Here is a 14,304-nt window from a genome sequence, read left to right as displayed (position 1 = left end):
ATACAAGAAGTCTTTTTATTAACATCAATATAAAATATATTTAAAAAACATAATTTCAAAATTATTATCCCTAATGGCACCAAATGTTGTACAGATGATAGTATTGTAGGCCTGTTTATGTAGCTTAAATTTCACAAATTATGAATGAAAATTGTGGAAGTTTTAAAATCATAGATCTACGTAAGTGTCCCTTCAGTTTAGAAAGGTACTGCCTTCTCCAAATTTTCTCGAAACCGCATGTCAGAATGTCCCAGTATATTTTTTTCTTCTAGTCAGTTCTTCAAAATATTGTGGAATTTGCCTTTGTTCTGATGCTCTGGTGTCTTTTTATGTTGACTTTTTGTCATCATCATCATCATCATCCAAACCAGTATAAGACCCAAGGCCAGTTACAGTCTCAGTGTGTCATTCTTGTCTACTTTTTTTTTTTTTTTTTTTTTTTTTTTTTTTTTTTTTTGCCTAAAGATCTCTTCCGTTGGGGACGTTATTGAAGCATGGCTTTTGGAAGTCTATTCCGATTTATTCATTGGACATGGTTATTCCACTGCAGCTGGTACTTGTTTATAAACTGTAAGACTGGTTGTAATTGAAGTTCTTGCATGATATCCTCATTTCTTTTGCAGTCCAAGTGACTATATCCTAGTGTTGCTCTCATAAATTTCATTTCACAGACTGTTATTCTGCTGATATCCATGCTTCACTTCCGTAACATAGTTCAGGTCTAGCTAAGGTTTTATACAAACATATTCTTATGTATCACTGTGGGAAGGCTTCATAATTTTGTTGATTATTCCCATTGTTTTATTGTATTTTCAAATTTTAGAAGTTACATCTGTTTCAAGTTTAATACAAGTTACCCATATATGTGACTTTTTGTCATTACTTACTTACTTACTTAGTTACTGGCTTTTAAGGAACCTGGAGGTTCATTGCCGCCCTCACATAAGCCCGCCATTGGTCCCAATCCTGAGCAAGATTAATCCAGTGTCTATCATCGTATCCCACCTCCCTCAAATCCATTTTAATATTATCTTCCCATCTACGTCTCGGCCTTCCCAAAGGTCTTTTCCCTTCTGGCTTCCCAACTAACACTCTATATGCATTTCTGGATTCGCCCGTACGTGCTACATGCCCTGCCCATCTCAAACGTCTGGATTTAATGTTCCTAATTATGTCAGGTGAAGGATATAATGCGTGCAGCTCTGCGTTGTGCAACTTTCTCCATTCTCCTGTAACTTCATCCCTTTTAGCCCCAAATATTTTCCTAAGAACCTTATTCTCAAACACCCTTAACCTCTGTTCCTCTCTCAAATTGAGAGTACAAGTTTCACAACCATACACAACAACCGGTAATATAACTGTTTTATAAATTCTAACTTTCAGATTTTTGGACAGCAGACTAGATGATAAAAGCTTCTCAACCGAATAATAACAGGCATTTCCCATATTTATTCTGCTTTTAATTTCCTCCCGAGTGTAATTTATATTTGTTACTGTTGCTCCAAGATATTTGAATTTTTCCACCTCTTCAAAGGATAAATCTCCAACTTTTATAGTTCCATTTCGTACAATATTCTGATCACGAGGCATAATCATATACTTAGTCTTTTCGGGATTTACCTTTTTGTCATTAAATAAATGAATTAATTTCAGGTCTTGAAACTAATCCGAGATCGTGGAAACATCTGCAGCAATCTGCACATGCCAGCTCAGAGTGGGAACAGTGCAGTACTTGAGAGAATGAGGCGTGGCTACACAAGAGAAGCATACCTTGACCTTATTAGACATGTGAGGGAACTGGTTCCAGGCGTCACCCTTTCAAGTGATTTCATCTGTGGCTTCTGTGGTGAAACAGATGAAGAATTTGAAGATACACTTTCCTTGATGTCTGAAGTGAAGTACAATGTGGCTTATCTCTTCGCATACAGCTTGCGAGAGGTATGTAACTTAAAGCTTGCTTCGAAAACACTCACCGACCAACAACCAAGGATGAGCTCTGGTCGATTGTACTCAAGCTTTGGGAAAAACTCACTCTCAAAGAGAATCACAGTAGAACTTGGTTATAACCAGACATCGAGATTTTGGACCTGATAGAATAAGTTTACTAAGTCCATACTATAGGCAGCTTTTTCACTGTGATAGAGGGGGATGGGAGTCGGCAGAAGAAGAGGCATGTGTACATGAAACCCAGTTCAGTCCAGTCTGCTGGTGCTGTACAGTGACGTTCCAAAAAAAAAGCAACTAATTTATCAAACATTAAAGTAAAACGATTGTTAGAGGAAAAAATTCTATAGGAGCAAAAAGTTAATGTTTACATACATTAAAATAAAAAAACCTTTAATGGGAAATTTTCAAAATAAATTAATATGTATTTCCTTTCGGCTTCTGTCATAAGCACAAGTGCAATACTTACTCAACATACAGAATAATCCTACACAATATACACAACTTATGATGTACAATACATGGTGCTGTTACAATGTAGCCTACTACAACACACATTCTGAAGGTCTCAAAACTAAATTTTCTTCGGTAGTCGGCAAGACAAAGTTTATATTGGGAGACGCTCCGCTCTACATCACATGATGTAATGGATTTATTTTATTTTAGCAGGTTATTTTACGACGCTTTATCAACATCTTAGGTTATTTAGCATCTGAATGAGATGAAGATGATAATGCCAGTGAAATGAGTCTGCGGTCCAGCACCGAAAGTTACCCAGGATTTGTTCACATTGGGTTGAGGGGAAAACCCAGGAATAAACCTCAACCAGGTAACTTGCCCCGACCGGCAATCGAACTCGGGCTACCTGATTTCACGGCCAGACGCGCTAACCGTTACTCCACAGGTGTGGATGTGTAATGGATGCAAAACGAAAAAACACTAAGTCATTGAAATCTATTTTCGCTAACCCAGCAGTGTCTGTAGACTTCTTCCCTGCTAGCATGTCTTTTATGTCACAGAATATCGCATATATTCTTAGACTAATCACATAGATGCACAGATCAAAACTAGACTACTGGCTATCTCCTGTCCTCTCTTCTGATAAAGTGAACTAGGTGTACGGGACTGTTTTTATTGTCCTCTCCCTGCCTTATGAGTATGACTGAGTAAATAAAGCACATGGGACGACAGGTAGGTCGCTACCCTCACTGCCCCCACCCACTACCGTCCTGCTTTCCAACTTGAAATCGCACTGTTTTCATCTATCGGGTCTAAAGTCTCTAAGCCTGATTATAACGACATCCAAGGGACCTTAAACATTATGTTGTTATAAACGAGTGTCGTAGTAACCGAGATTCACATTATCAATCTGGTGAGGTGGAAAATGAAAAATGACAAATTTAATTAGACTTATTTTAGATTTATGTATTGACTTTTAAGCCTTGTCGTATTGGCGTGCCTGGGTAAAACCCAGGGAGGGAAAGGGGATCGTAGCTTTGAGGGTTTTTGGTTGCCTTTCACAATAGTACTAAATAAAAGCCATCATAATTGTAACAGTTTAATAAAGAACAAAGAGTAGAGAGAGATAAGATAATATAGATATACAAATCAAGAACAATAACAAAAAAATATCCCCAGACACGGGAATATAGGCAATAAAAAAAATAAATTGTAAATCTGATAACAATATAATTTAGAGAGAGGGGAAAAGAGAGAAAACTAATATGTAACATAGAAATGGATGTAAGGAATCATAATATATCACAAAGGTAATTGGACACCCATTGAGAATACAGTCCTGGATAACACTTGGGCTCGGATAACTCCGATAAAGTTCTACGCTCCAACCTTTAGCTGAGTTGAGATTCAAATCCATGCGAGGCACGCCATGACAAAGTGACACACTATCTCCGTTAATGGCATGGTGACGTCAAGGAAACTTCACTGCCGGCTTAGGGACGTTAACCATCCCTCGTAATGTAGAATATAACAATTAGCAGCGCTGGCCAACGCGCTGTTAAGGATGAAACAGACCGTCCCTGGGTCTGTATAACGATGATATCCAAACGATGTTCCACCGATGACTCATACCACACAATCAATGTCGTTCCTGTTCAAACCAACGGTCCCACTCGACCGCAGCAATCGCGAAGTACAACCAGACAACGAATGTTACAGCAGAGGCGGGAGACTGCCCGTTCTCTCTCTGTGTCGTGACTCCCTCGAGTCCTCTCTCGAACTGCCATCCACCCGGTCTTCCAGCCGAGCGTCACCGGTCCGTCTCGTTCCTCCAATCAGCGGAGGAGAAGATAGGGGTGGGTTCACAAAGAATTAAAAAAAAAAACAGTATAGCCATCATAAAAGATAAAATTGCCTGCAGCATAAACTACATCACAGCCTACAATGAACATAATAAAATACACGTAGGCCTACAATTATAAATACAGTATTCTGTATTAAAACAGATTGTTCAGTACTCACCAAACTACTTTACTTAGAAATGAAGTAATCAGTCATTTTACTCTGTTGTCTTCTACTTGCCCAATACACACTTTTTAGGGCTAAATTACGTTCTATGTTCATAATTTCAGTTGCAATTTCACTGCTCCCTTCCCTAGCTTCATAGAACATGTTCATTATTCTAATGACTTCTAAAACGTCACTCACTTCTTTTAGTGGCCATATTGCGTTAAAATGCGTGCACCTAGTGAAGACGTCCTGTCGAAACTGATCTAATACCGCATGAATTCGGGCAGGTTACAATGGGGTGGGGAATCCGCCTGCATTCCAGAGGTCTATTTATTTATTATTTATTTATTTATTTATTCTGGTGTAGTTAAGGCCATCAAGCCTTCTCTTCCACAACACCAGGAATACAAATACAATAACAGAAATATGTCTATGACAGAAGGAGGCTGTAAAGAATTTGTCAGGGTCAGATTTCAACAAAATATTTCTTAAAATACTTTGATTCTTAGAAAATCTTATTCCAAACTGAGGTTGAAAATGACGTTATATGCGAGGTAGACGCATATGCATTTGTCGTATTAAACAAGGTAGGAAAGCATATGTCTTATGGGGAATTAGTTGGGACCACAGAATATTTGATGTTATAGGCGAGGTGTTGCACAAAACGAGGTCGCTATAACCAATTTCTACTGTACTTCGAAGACCTCACTGCTTCTATGCCCAATCGACTTCGAGAGGTCATACAGCAGCAAGGTCGCAAGGTCGACAGACATCTTATTAATTTTTGTTTATTTGTCTCGGGTAGAGACAGAAATCATGTCTTAAGGCTGACATTTGTTTTTTCCACTTGTTTCTTTTTCTTTTGTTCTCTTTCTTCTAGAGCTCACAGCCAAAATTAAACTTATGAGTAAAGCATACTCATAATATTTATTATACTCTCTTTGTGTGATATCGTCCACAACTCTCATAACAACGTGGAATGAGCTAAATTTAAAAAAAAAAAAAAAAAAAAGGTTGTTAGGAGGATTTGAACCTTCACAAGTCTCCAGCTATCACCCATCGATTCCTATCAATACTGTACCGCATAGCTCTCATGCAGCTCTCAGATTTATTGTTTCTCTTTCTTCCATATTCGAATAAGTAAACTTGCCTGAAATGCAGAAAAAGTGCTCGTGTGAATGCAGCGTCGGGAATCCATCACATGCACTACCAAGTGTGTGCTCAACCTTTTTGGAGTGACTGTACATGGTGCCACTTAAACTAATGAAGTCATTACTTACATCTCCTTGTTGAACAAGATTACATGAAAGATATAACCATAGTATTAATTGCCAATTATACTTAAAGAATTTTTGTTTGGCTTCTAGGAAAAAAATTATTTTGGATGAGCAAGAGAAATGGAACAGCCAGTTTGTATATAATTACACTGTGTTTCAAAATGATGGTGACACTTTCATATGATTATTATTGTTAAGTAAGTATTAACGAGAAATTAACACGGTACATGTCATTTGATAGAGTCTCAAAGTTTAAATTCTAAGTTTTGGGAAACGTATTTCATTCTGTCACCGTGGGAGACATGGTTGAAAAATGGCAACTCCACAATAATTAAATTGTTTTGCATTCTTTAGTTTGCGAAAACAAATTCAGTAACAATGGTGCAAAGGTAGTTTTGTAGACATTTCCAAATTGACCAACTTCCACATCATTGGCTTGGACGAGCTACTGCAGTTGATCTGGCTTATTGCCCTTGTTTGTGCTACCTCAACACCAAAACCTTGAAGAAGTGTTGCGATTGCATCCATAAACAGAGATATGTTGGCGAGAGTGTGGCAAGAATTTCACTTGTGTTGTTGTTTGTTATGTAACAAGGGGTTTTCACATTAAGAGTTTATAACATGCCAAGAAAACCTTTGACAGTTTCTTAAACTACATAATTATATGTAACAAGTTTCTCATTTTGTCATTAATACATTTATAATAATGTAACTTTTTTACAAATTAATAATGTAATTTTATTGTTTCAACAATAAACACTTTCTATAACTGAATGTAAACACTCCCGTCAACAATGGGATTTCCACTCCACACAGTAACACAGCATTCGTTATTGCACTCCACAGACAACAATGACAATTTACTTGGATTATTGAGAACAACAATGTACTGCTAATTTTAACTAATGTTCACAAGCACTATTTACAAATCTGAACTGTCAGTTCTCAGTTCACAGTTCGTTTGCCTTGGCTAGTTCTTCTAGCTCAGTCACTCGAGTTCACAGTATCTCGAACCCCAGACCTTCAGAGATAATGCACTGAACTTCGAACTCAGGTCCCCCAACTGCGGTCCACTGCACTCAAACTCAGGACTTCCGGCTCCCACAGTTACGGACACAACTCAAGTCAAACTCCGGTCTCGAAGCTGGCTTCACTGCTACACAAGACTGGCTGGCTTGCTGTCCAACGACTACAACAACAACTGCAACTAACTAACTAACTCAAGTTCACTTGTGTCTCTTCTTTTATAACCAAACCATAGTTTCGAGAAGCTACGATCTCGCGAACAATCTTCAGATGTCGAGAAGATGGCGTCTTTCGATTTCTCTAGATTTCTTCCCTCAGTTGCAGGCGGATTACTTATCCCCTCTCTGCCGCGGAACAGCGTGTCGCCTCCTCTCCTCTCCACGCAGCGCACCGCCCCGCAGTGCTCCGTGGAGCCCGTGTCGACTCTCGCGCGACCTGCCCTCTTGCGGGACGCGTGATCGAGTCTCGATGTGGCTGTCACAATAATAAATCATATGAAAACATTATCGTAATTTTGAAATATAGTGTATTTTTCAAGTTTTCGTTATTATTTCACAGAAAACTACAGCACATCGACGTTTTGTGGATGATGTTCCACCTGAGGTCAAACAACAGCGGTTGGTCCGGATGATGTCCTTATTTAGAAGAGAAGCAGAAAAACTCAATCAAGCCCAGATAGGTCAACAGCAGCTGGTCTTAGTTGAAGGGGTATGTTGATATTTTTGTAATGATTTGTTCAGTTTTATTGTCAATTGCTGCAGGATGTCTGTTTCTGTTTGCCTCAATTTATCATGAGAGGTAAAATTGAATTAAAAAGAGAAATGGTTCTGTGGCAGGTGTCTTGGCTGTGTAATATTTGGGAATGAAATACAGTAGAACCCCGATTATCCGCCACCCTGTTGACCGATTGTCAGATTATCCGACTGTCTTCCTCTTGCTTCTTTTTTCTACAGACATCTATGAAGTTCTGTACATTATATTAACACGTTATTTTTTCGAGAGAGGATTATTACAAGACTTTGCTCTTACACAGTATGGTTTACCGTTCAAGTTGTCGTACTATATAATAACTTCTATATAAAATTTCTTCCACGGGTATCAAAAGAAATCGTGTTGTACTAAGTATCAAAAAGTGCAAATAGAATGGTTTGGGGAACGAGAAACTGTGGCACATCTCAGAATGCGAGAGTGGAATCACAACTGTATGCAATTTAATAGAAATCAAGGATAACGTGTATAAAGTACCGGTATATAAATCTACAACATGAGACGTCCACTCTTCCTATCTTCCGACAGACAGCCATTACAAGTAGTTTCCTTGCAACTTAACAACCAGACTTAAATCAGTGAAGTTCCGATCCACCGCCTAGCGTATTCAATACAAGACCATAGAGGAGCTTACGAGAGTGTGAGCATATCTCTTTTATGGTATGGATTATCCGATTTTTTCGATTAACCGTTCAGCCCACACCCTTCATTAACACGGATAATTGAGGTTCTACTGTAGTTCGTAAAATATGTTTTAACATGCATGTGTTTAAAGACTGCATTTTGTTTATTTTCTAAGAATGATTGTCTTTTTCTTTTTTGCAGCCGAGTAAACGTTCATTGAAAGACATGGCTGGTCGTAATGATGGCAACATTAAAGTGATATTTCCAGCAGAGATGATACCAGAATCAGAAGACTCACAGGAGCTGAAGAGTATCAAACCAGGAGATTATGTAGTGGTTCAGGTAATTTGATTGTGATAACGATATAGTAAAAAATGACAGGAGATTCACAAAGTGTCAGTAATGGCGTGAATACGTCTTTGGTTTCATGTTTTGTATTTTATTGTTCCTTCATAGTACAGTAGAACCCCGATTATCCGTCACCCTATTAACTGATTGGTGAATTATCCGACTATTTTTGTTTCGCTTTTATTTCAGAACTAATTTACATGAAATGCTGTTTTGCACATTATATTAGTATAGCCCTGGGATAAGACGGGAAGTTAAAGGATCAAAGACACCCACACCCATGTCCTTTTCGCTTAAACCGCCTTATAAACAAACGCAGAGTAAGGCTCTTTGCATCAGTGGTGGATTTTAGACGACCAGCAAGAGCCGTAAGTTCGTAAAAGCCTGATACAATCTGTCACTGACTTCCTCTCCACTCATACCATACCGAAAGAAAACTGTCTAAGCCGGGGAAGGTGGAGTGTGGAGTTAAAGGGTGATCTGCAGTGACTCAGTCGAGTTAATACGCCCAGGTCTGTATTGGTACGTATTTTTTCAAGAGAGCATTATTACAATCCTTTATCATTACACACTATGGTCTACTGTTCGAATTTCCGTACTATATAACTTTTATTTTCTTTTAATTGTATATTTTACGACGGTTTATCAACTTTTAAGGTTATTAGCGTCAAAATGCGATGAAGGTGATAACAGCGAATAGGGATTATAAAGAATGGACACTTCGCATCGGTACCTTTGATGTTGTTGTTGTTTTCTAATGCCAGGCGTTTGACAATAAAGTCATTTGACCTCTTGCACTCCAATATTTTTCAAAGATATTATCATGACCAGCCACTGAAGCACAGATTTTGAGGTGTTCCGAATCCATTTCTTGGTTTGAGTTACACAATGGACAGTTAGGGGACTTATATTGGAATGTAGGCTTTCACGGCCGGCGTCAATAGTAGAAAAGTTTTCCGGGCTATGAGGCCGTGGTCTGTTGGTTGTGAGACCAAACGTTTCGTTCACTGCTGCGGTGAACATCTTCAGTGGTGTCTATTGCTGGTGCGGCTGGTTCTACTGCGTGTGCCGATTACAGTCTGCGCTGGCTGCATCGTTGTATATATAGTGCGGGAGGAGGGGGGCTTGCTGTTGTCGCCTCGGTCCGTGCTCGAATGTGCTTCGCGGGCGGGTTTGCTGTTTTCCACGCGCTCCGCGTCCGGGGTTGTGTTGTTTAATTGTGCTACGCGGGCGGGTTTGATGTTGGTTTTCCTTAATGCCGGATACCAGGCCTTGTTAACCTTGAGGCCTTCTTCTTTTCGATTGAAATTGTTCTTATGTTTATATATTTCAATCGCCTCTCGGTGTAGCCTCGCGTAGAAATGTGGAGAGGCGATTGAAATATATAAACATAAGAACAATTTCAATCGAAAAGAAGAAGGCCTCGAGGTTAACAAGGCCTGGTATCCGGCATTAAGGAAAACCAACATCAAACCCGCCCGCGTAGCACAATTAAACAACACAACCCCGGACGCGGAGCGCGTGGAAAACAGCAAACCCGCCCGCGAAGCACATTCGAGCACGGACCGAGGCGACAACAGCAAGCCCCCCTCCTCCCGCACTATATATACAACGATGCAGCCAGCGCAGACTGTAATCGGCACACGCAGTAGAACCAGCCGCACCAGCAATAGACACCACTGAAGATGTTCACCGCAGCAGTGAACGAAACGTTTGGTCTCACAACCAACAGACCACGGCCTCATAGCCCGGAAAACTTTTCTGCTAGTTAGGGGACTGATATATTCCAATTCTATGCAGGTGTTTGGCCAAACAATCATGGCCTGTTGCCAATCTAAATGCAGCTACAGACGATTTTCGTGGTAAATCGGGAATTAACTGTGGATTTTGATGCAGAGAGTTCCATTTTTTCCCTTGGGATTGTGTTATCAAATTTTGTTTGTTGAAGTCTAAGTATGTAGATTTAATAAATCTTTTCACAGAGTAATACGTAGATTTAGTAACAGGTCTGTAAGTAGCAGTGCTGCCCTTCTTTGCTAAAGCATCCGCATTCTCGTTTCCCAGGATTCCAGGATGTAGCCAGACTGATTTCAATGACCTTCAAGCCAATAATAGCGTCAGATTCTGCTTTCTCCCTAGAGTTTGCGCTGACATCACACCAGCTAGCAGTCGACACAGCGGAAATATAACATATACAATTAATACATCTAGGTACATTATGTACTCAAATAAAATAAATTGGATTCATAAAATAATAAATCCTTCATTAACTGCAATGTCTAGACTCTAGAGTTCCTTTATAATGAGAGTTGAGACGTTGACCCCAACAACATATTAAAATATGTAATGATTTGATAGCGCTGAAAATGGAAAAACAAAACTCTTACGAGAAGTAAAACCATATACCTATATTATATTATTATACAAATATTAAACGAATTCGATACTTAATTTTATAATGTATTATATTATTTTATAATATAATGTATTATATCTGAAATATAAAATATTATTATTACAACTAGTTTGTCACTGAGAAATAAGGAAAAGCTGTTAACTTGAATTTATTTGAAGCAAAGCGTTACTGGATTATGCAATAAGGTAGGCGATGTTTGGATCCTGTGTCTCAATTCTATTCTGAATTATTATCTTAGCGTATGCTCGATTACACTAACCTCTAGCGCTTGAAAGTGGAACTAAACGCTGGCGCACAGAGAAACAAAACACAGGAAAATTCGCTCAGTGTCCATTCTTTATAATCCCTATTCGCTGGTGATAATGTCAGTGAAACGAGTACAGGGTTCAGCGCCGAAAGTTACCCAGCATTTGCTCTTAATGGGTTGAGGGAAAACTCCGGAATAAACCTCAACCAGGATTTGAATCCGGGCTCGCTCGTTTCACGGTCATGCATGCTAACCGTTACTCCACAGCGGTGGACCTACTGTATAATTTCTATATAAAATGTCTTCCACGGGTGTCAAGAGAAAATGTATCGAAAAATGTATAATTAATTGAATGGTTTGGGAAAGGGAAACTATGGCTCACATCTCATCAGAATACGAGATCGGAGTTATAACTGCGATATATAATAAAAAAACAAGTATAGAGTGTATAAAGTATGTAAATTTACAAATGAGACCTCCATTATTCCTATTTTTCTGTAGACAGCCATTATAAAGAGTTTTCTTGCCCCTTAAAAACCCGTTGTTGACAAGCAGAATAAAATTAGTGAACTGTCCACTATTTAGTGTCTTAAACAAAACACCACAGAGAAAATTAAGAAATATTTATGGTACGGATTATCCGATTTTTGCGATTAACCGTTCAGCCCATCCCCTTCATTACCACGGATAATAGAGGTTCTACTGTATTTGGTTATATGCAGACATTGCTAATTGCTGATAAGATAACGCTGGTTGCTTATACACTTGCAAATAGATTATACAATACTCGATGGATGGCAGAACACATCTAGTTGGCAAGTTAAGTATCTAGTGTAGTAGTTAGTACTGCCTATACTTACACATGCAGCACCAGTCTGATGTCACATACCCAAAAGTGTCCTTAAACCATTAAAAACTGTTTAGAATAGAGCTTTAAAAATAATTCACTCATCAGACTGGTGCACTAGAATTCTGCAAATACTTGAAGTTTCTTAAAACTATTTTGAAAGAACAAGTCACTCTGGCTGCAGTACGAATGCTGCGCAAAACTAGTTCAGTGGTGGGCCTGCCATCTCTCTGCTTCTGAACTCGGAGATGCTTTTTGGACATTTACCCTAGATGTGTTGTCTTCACCTTGATTATCGAGTCATGTCTACCCATTGTGCTAGTTTTGGTCAGCCCTGAGTATTTTATTTCCCCGGTACCTGCCATATCTGGCAGGCTTTCCCCTATCCTCCACCTAGGGAGGCGCCCGATTGGGACTGAAAATCCATATGAAAATATAACGACAACTGTAGAGTTTAATTTTGATTCCGGAGAAATCAGACTGCCAGTTTATCTTGCCAAGAGTGTATATTGGACAAAGACATATTCACTTAAGAAAAGTAGAACATTTTAAGATATCTTTGGAATAATAAATTGAGCAGTAATCAAATGAAATACAATTAAAATTTTATAAAAGTTAGCAGTTACATTGATACTCTGTACTTCATTGTATTGAATTTTAAAGAATGGGTTATAAGTGCAATAGGACTTCTATTATTAAGGGCCGAATTCATAGTCAACACTTATTGTAAGGAAACCCTTAAGCAGTTGCTTATAATAATTTATGCTCGACCATGCCGAAATGTTGTAATTATACACCTGGTAGCAGTCCTTTAATGCATGTCATTAAAGTACACCTACTCATTAAAGTACAGGTGTTCAGCCAATGACAAGTCAGCTTTGTACCATTATAAAACCGCAAGTATCGATTATTCTCGGATATGCAATCGAAAGAGAATTAACGAAAAGTCACGGAGGCTGGAAATCCAATACTGTCGCAGAAGGTTATGTTCTGTTACTATAGTAATTAGCGTTAATTGTAAATAATATTCAAATAAATTCAGTTTGTCATCTCGTTTTTCAATGTATAATTTAATTTCAATGTTATATCAAAGTTAATATTTAGTTTACTCTGTAGGTTCTTATAGGCTTTCAAGGTCAATGTGGACATCTGTTCCTCGGACAAAATCAATACTTTCGCGTCTGCGCACATCTCACAATTTACGAGGTATTGCTCAAGGTCAGTTAGATACAAATAAAATGAATAATTTCAAGTTAGAAATATGGTCGAGCATAAAAAGTCGTATGAAACTCGCCTATAATGGTAATTAAGAAGCTCGTATGAAAATTATGAAACTCGCGCTCATTTCATAAACATCCATACTCGCTTCTTAATTACTATCATTATAGGCTCATTGCATAATGTACTATTCCAATTCATAAATCCCACTGAAATGAACACTTATTCAAGTAAGGTAGCTTGTCAGCTTACTCAAGTGTTTCCTCATATGCATTGTAATCAGCTGATTCAGTATAAAATGGATGATGATTAAGGTTTTGATGAATTTATTGAGTTCTGTAATGAAAATGAAAATGTGTTTCGGCAAAACAGAAGATATATCAGAGATATGGAAAACCCTTTAGAGATATACAATGACCAACAATTTAAGAGGAGATACCGTTTCAACAAGAACACTGTTGTGGATGTTCTGGTCTCTCTCATTGAAAATCACAATACAACCACGAGGCTTACTGATTTCATCACTGCTGAAAATACTGGTTGCTTTGACATTTTATGCTACAGCATCATTTCAAGTAGGTTTAAGTGGTATTTTTTTTCGAAAAGTATTCACGTCCCAACAAAGTGTTATTTGTATTTTTGTTTGTATTCTACCCAAGGTTATAAATTATAAATTTATATATCTTCTCACCATTCGTGAGCTGCCACAAGGGACAAAGAGTACTTAACCATAGAAATTTTTACAAGTTCATGAAAAACCATTAATTTTGTTTTAAGAATGAAATTCTTACAAGTACATAGCTGCAAATAATTTTTTTTTTTTTTTTGAGATTAGTGGAAATATACCTATTTTTAGAAAGATAAGTGTTACAAAAAAGGAAAGAATGCTACTGAACTTAGTTTGATTTCGAATATAGGTGATTCTTCAGGAGAGCAATTGATCCTTTCAATGCAACTAAGGTTACAATCGGAATAATAGATGTAGGTATTCCAAGCCTCTTAAACACATCTTTCATGAAGAGAGTAGCGGTACCTCTTGCTCCAACCAAAAGTCCGATTACTTCAAGCTCTTTTAGCTGGTATTTTTTGAGATAATAGGGATTGGTAGGATTGTAGATAT

General features: G+C 38.2%; 1 protein-coding gene across 1 annotated transcript in view; it reads left to right on the top strand.

Moving 5' to 3' along the window:
- The window catches only part of LOC138704597 (CDK5RAP1-like protein), a 294,248-nt gene that overhangs the window by 15,987 nt on the left and 263,957 nt on the right, over positions 1 to 14,304 (top strand). The window contains exons 6-8 of the mRNA XM_069832666.1: positions 1,654 to 1,938; positions 7,275 to 7,424; positions 8,310 to 8,450. Coding sequence (XP_069688767.1) covers positions 1,654 to 1,938; positions 7,275 to 7,424; positions 8,310 to 8,450 — 576 coding nt within the window. The remainder of the gene's footprint in view (positions 1 to 1,653; positions 1,939 to 7,274; positions 7,425 to 8,309; positions 8,451 to 14,304) is intronic.

The sequence above is a fragment of the Periplaneta americana genome, chromosome 8 (genome assembly GCF_040183065.1).
Source record: "Periplaneta americana isolate PAMFEO1 chromosome 8, P.americana_PAMFEO1_priV1, whole genome shotgun sequence".
NCBI lineage: Eukaryota > Metazoa > Arthropoda > Insecta > Blattodea > Blattidae > Periplaneta > Periplaneta americana.
The sequence above is the reverse complement of the archived record's forward strand: the minus strand, read 5'-3'. Positions and strand labels throughout refer to the sequence as shown.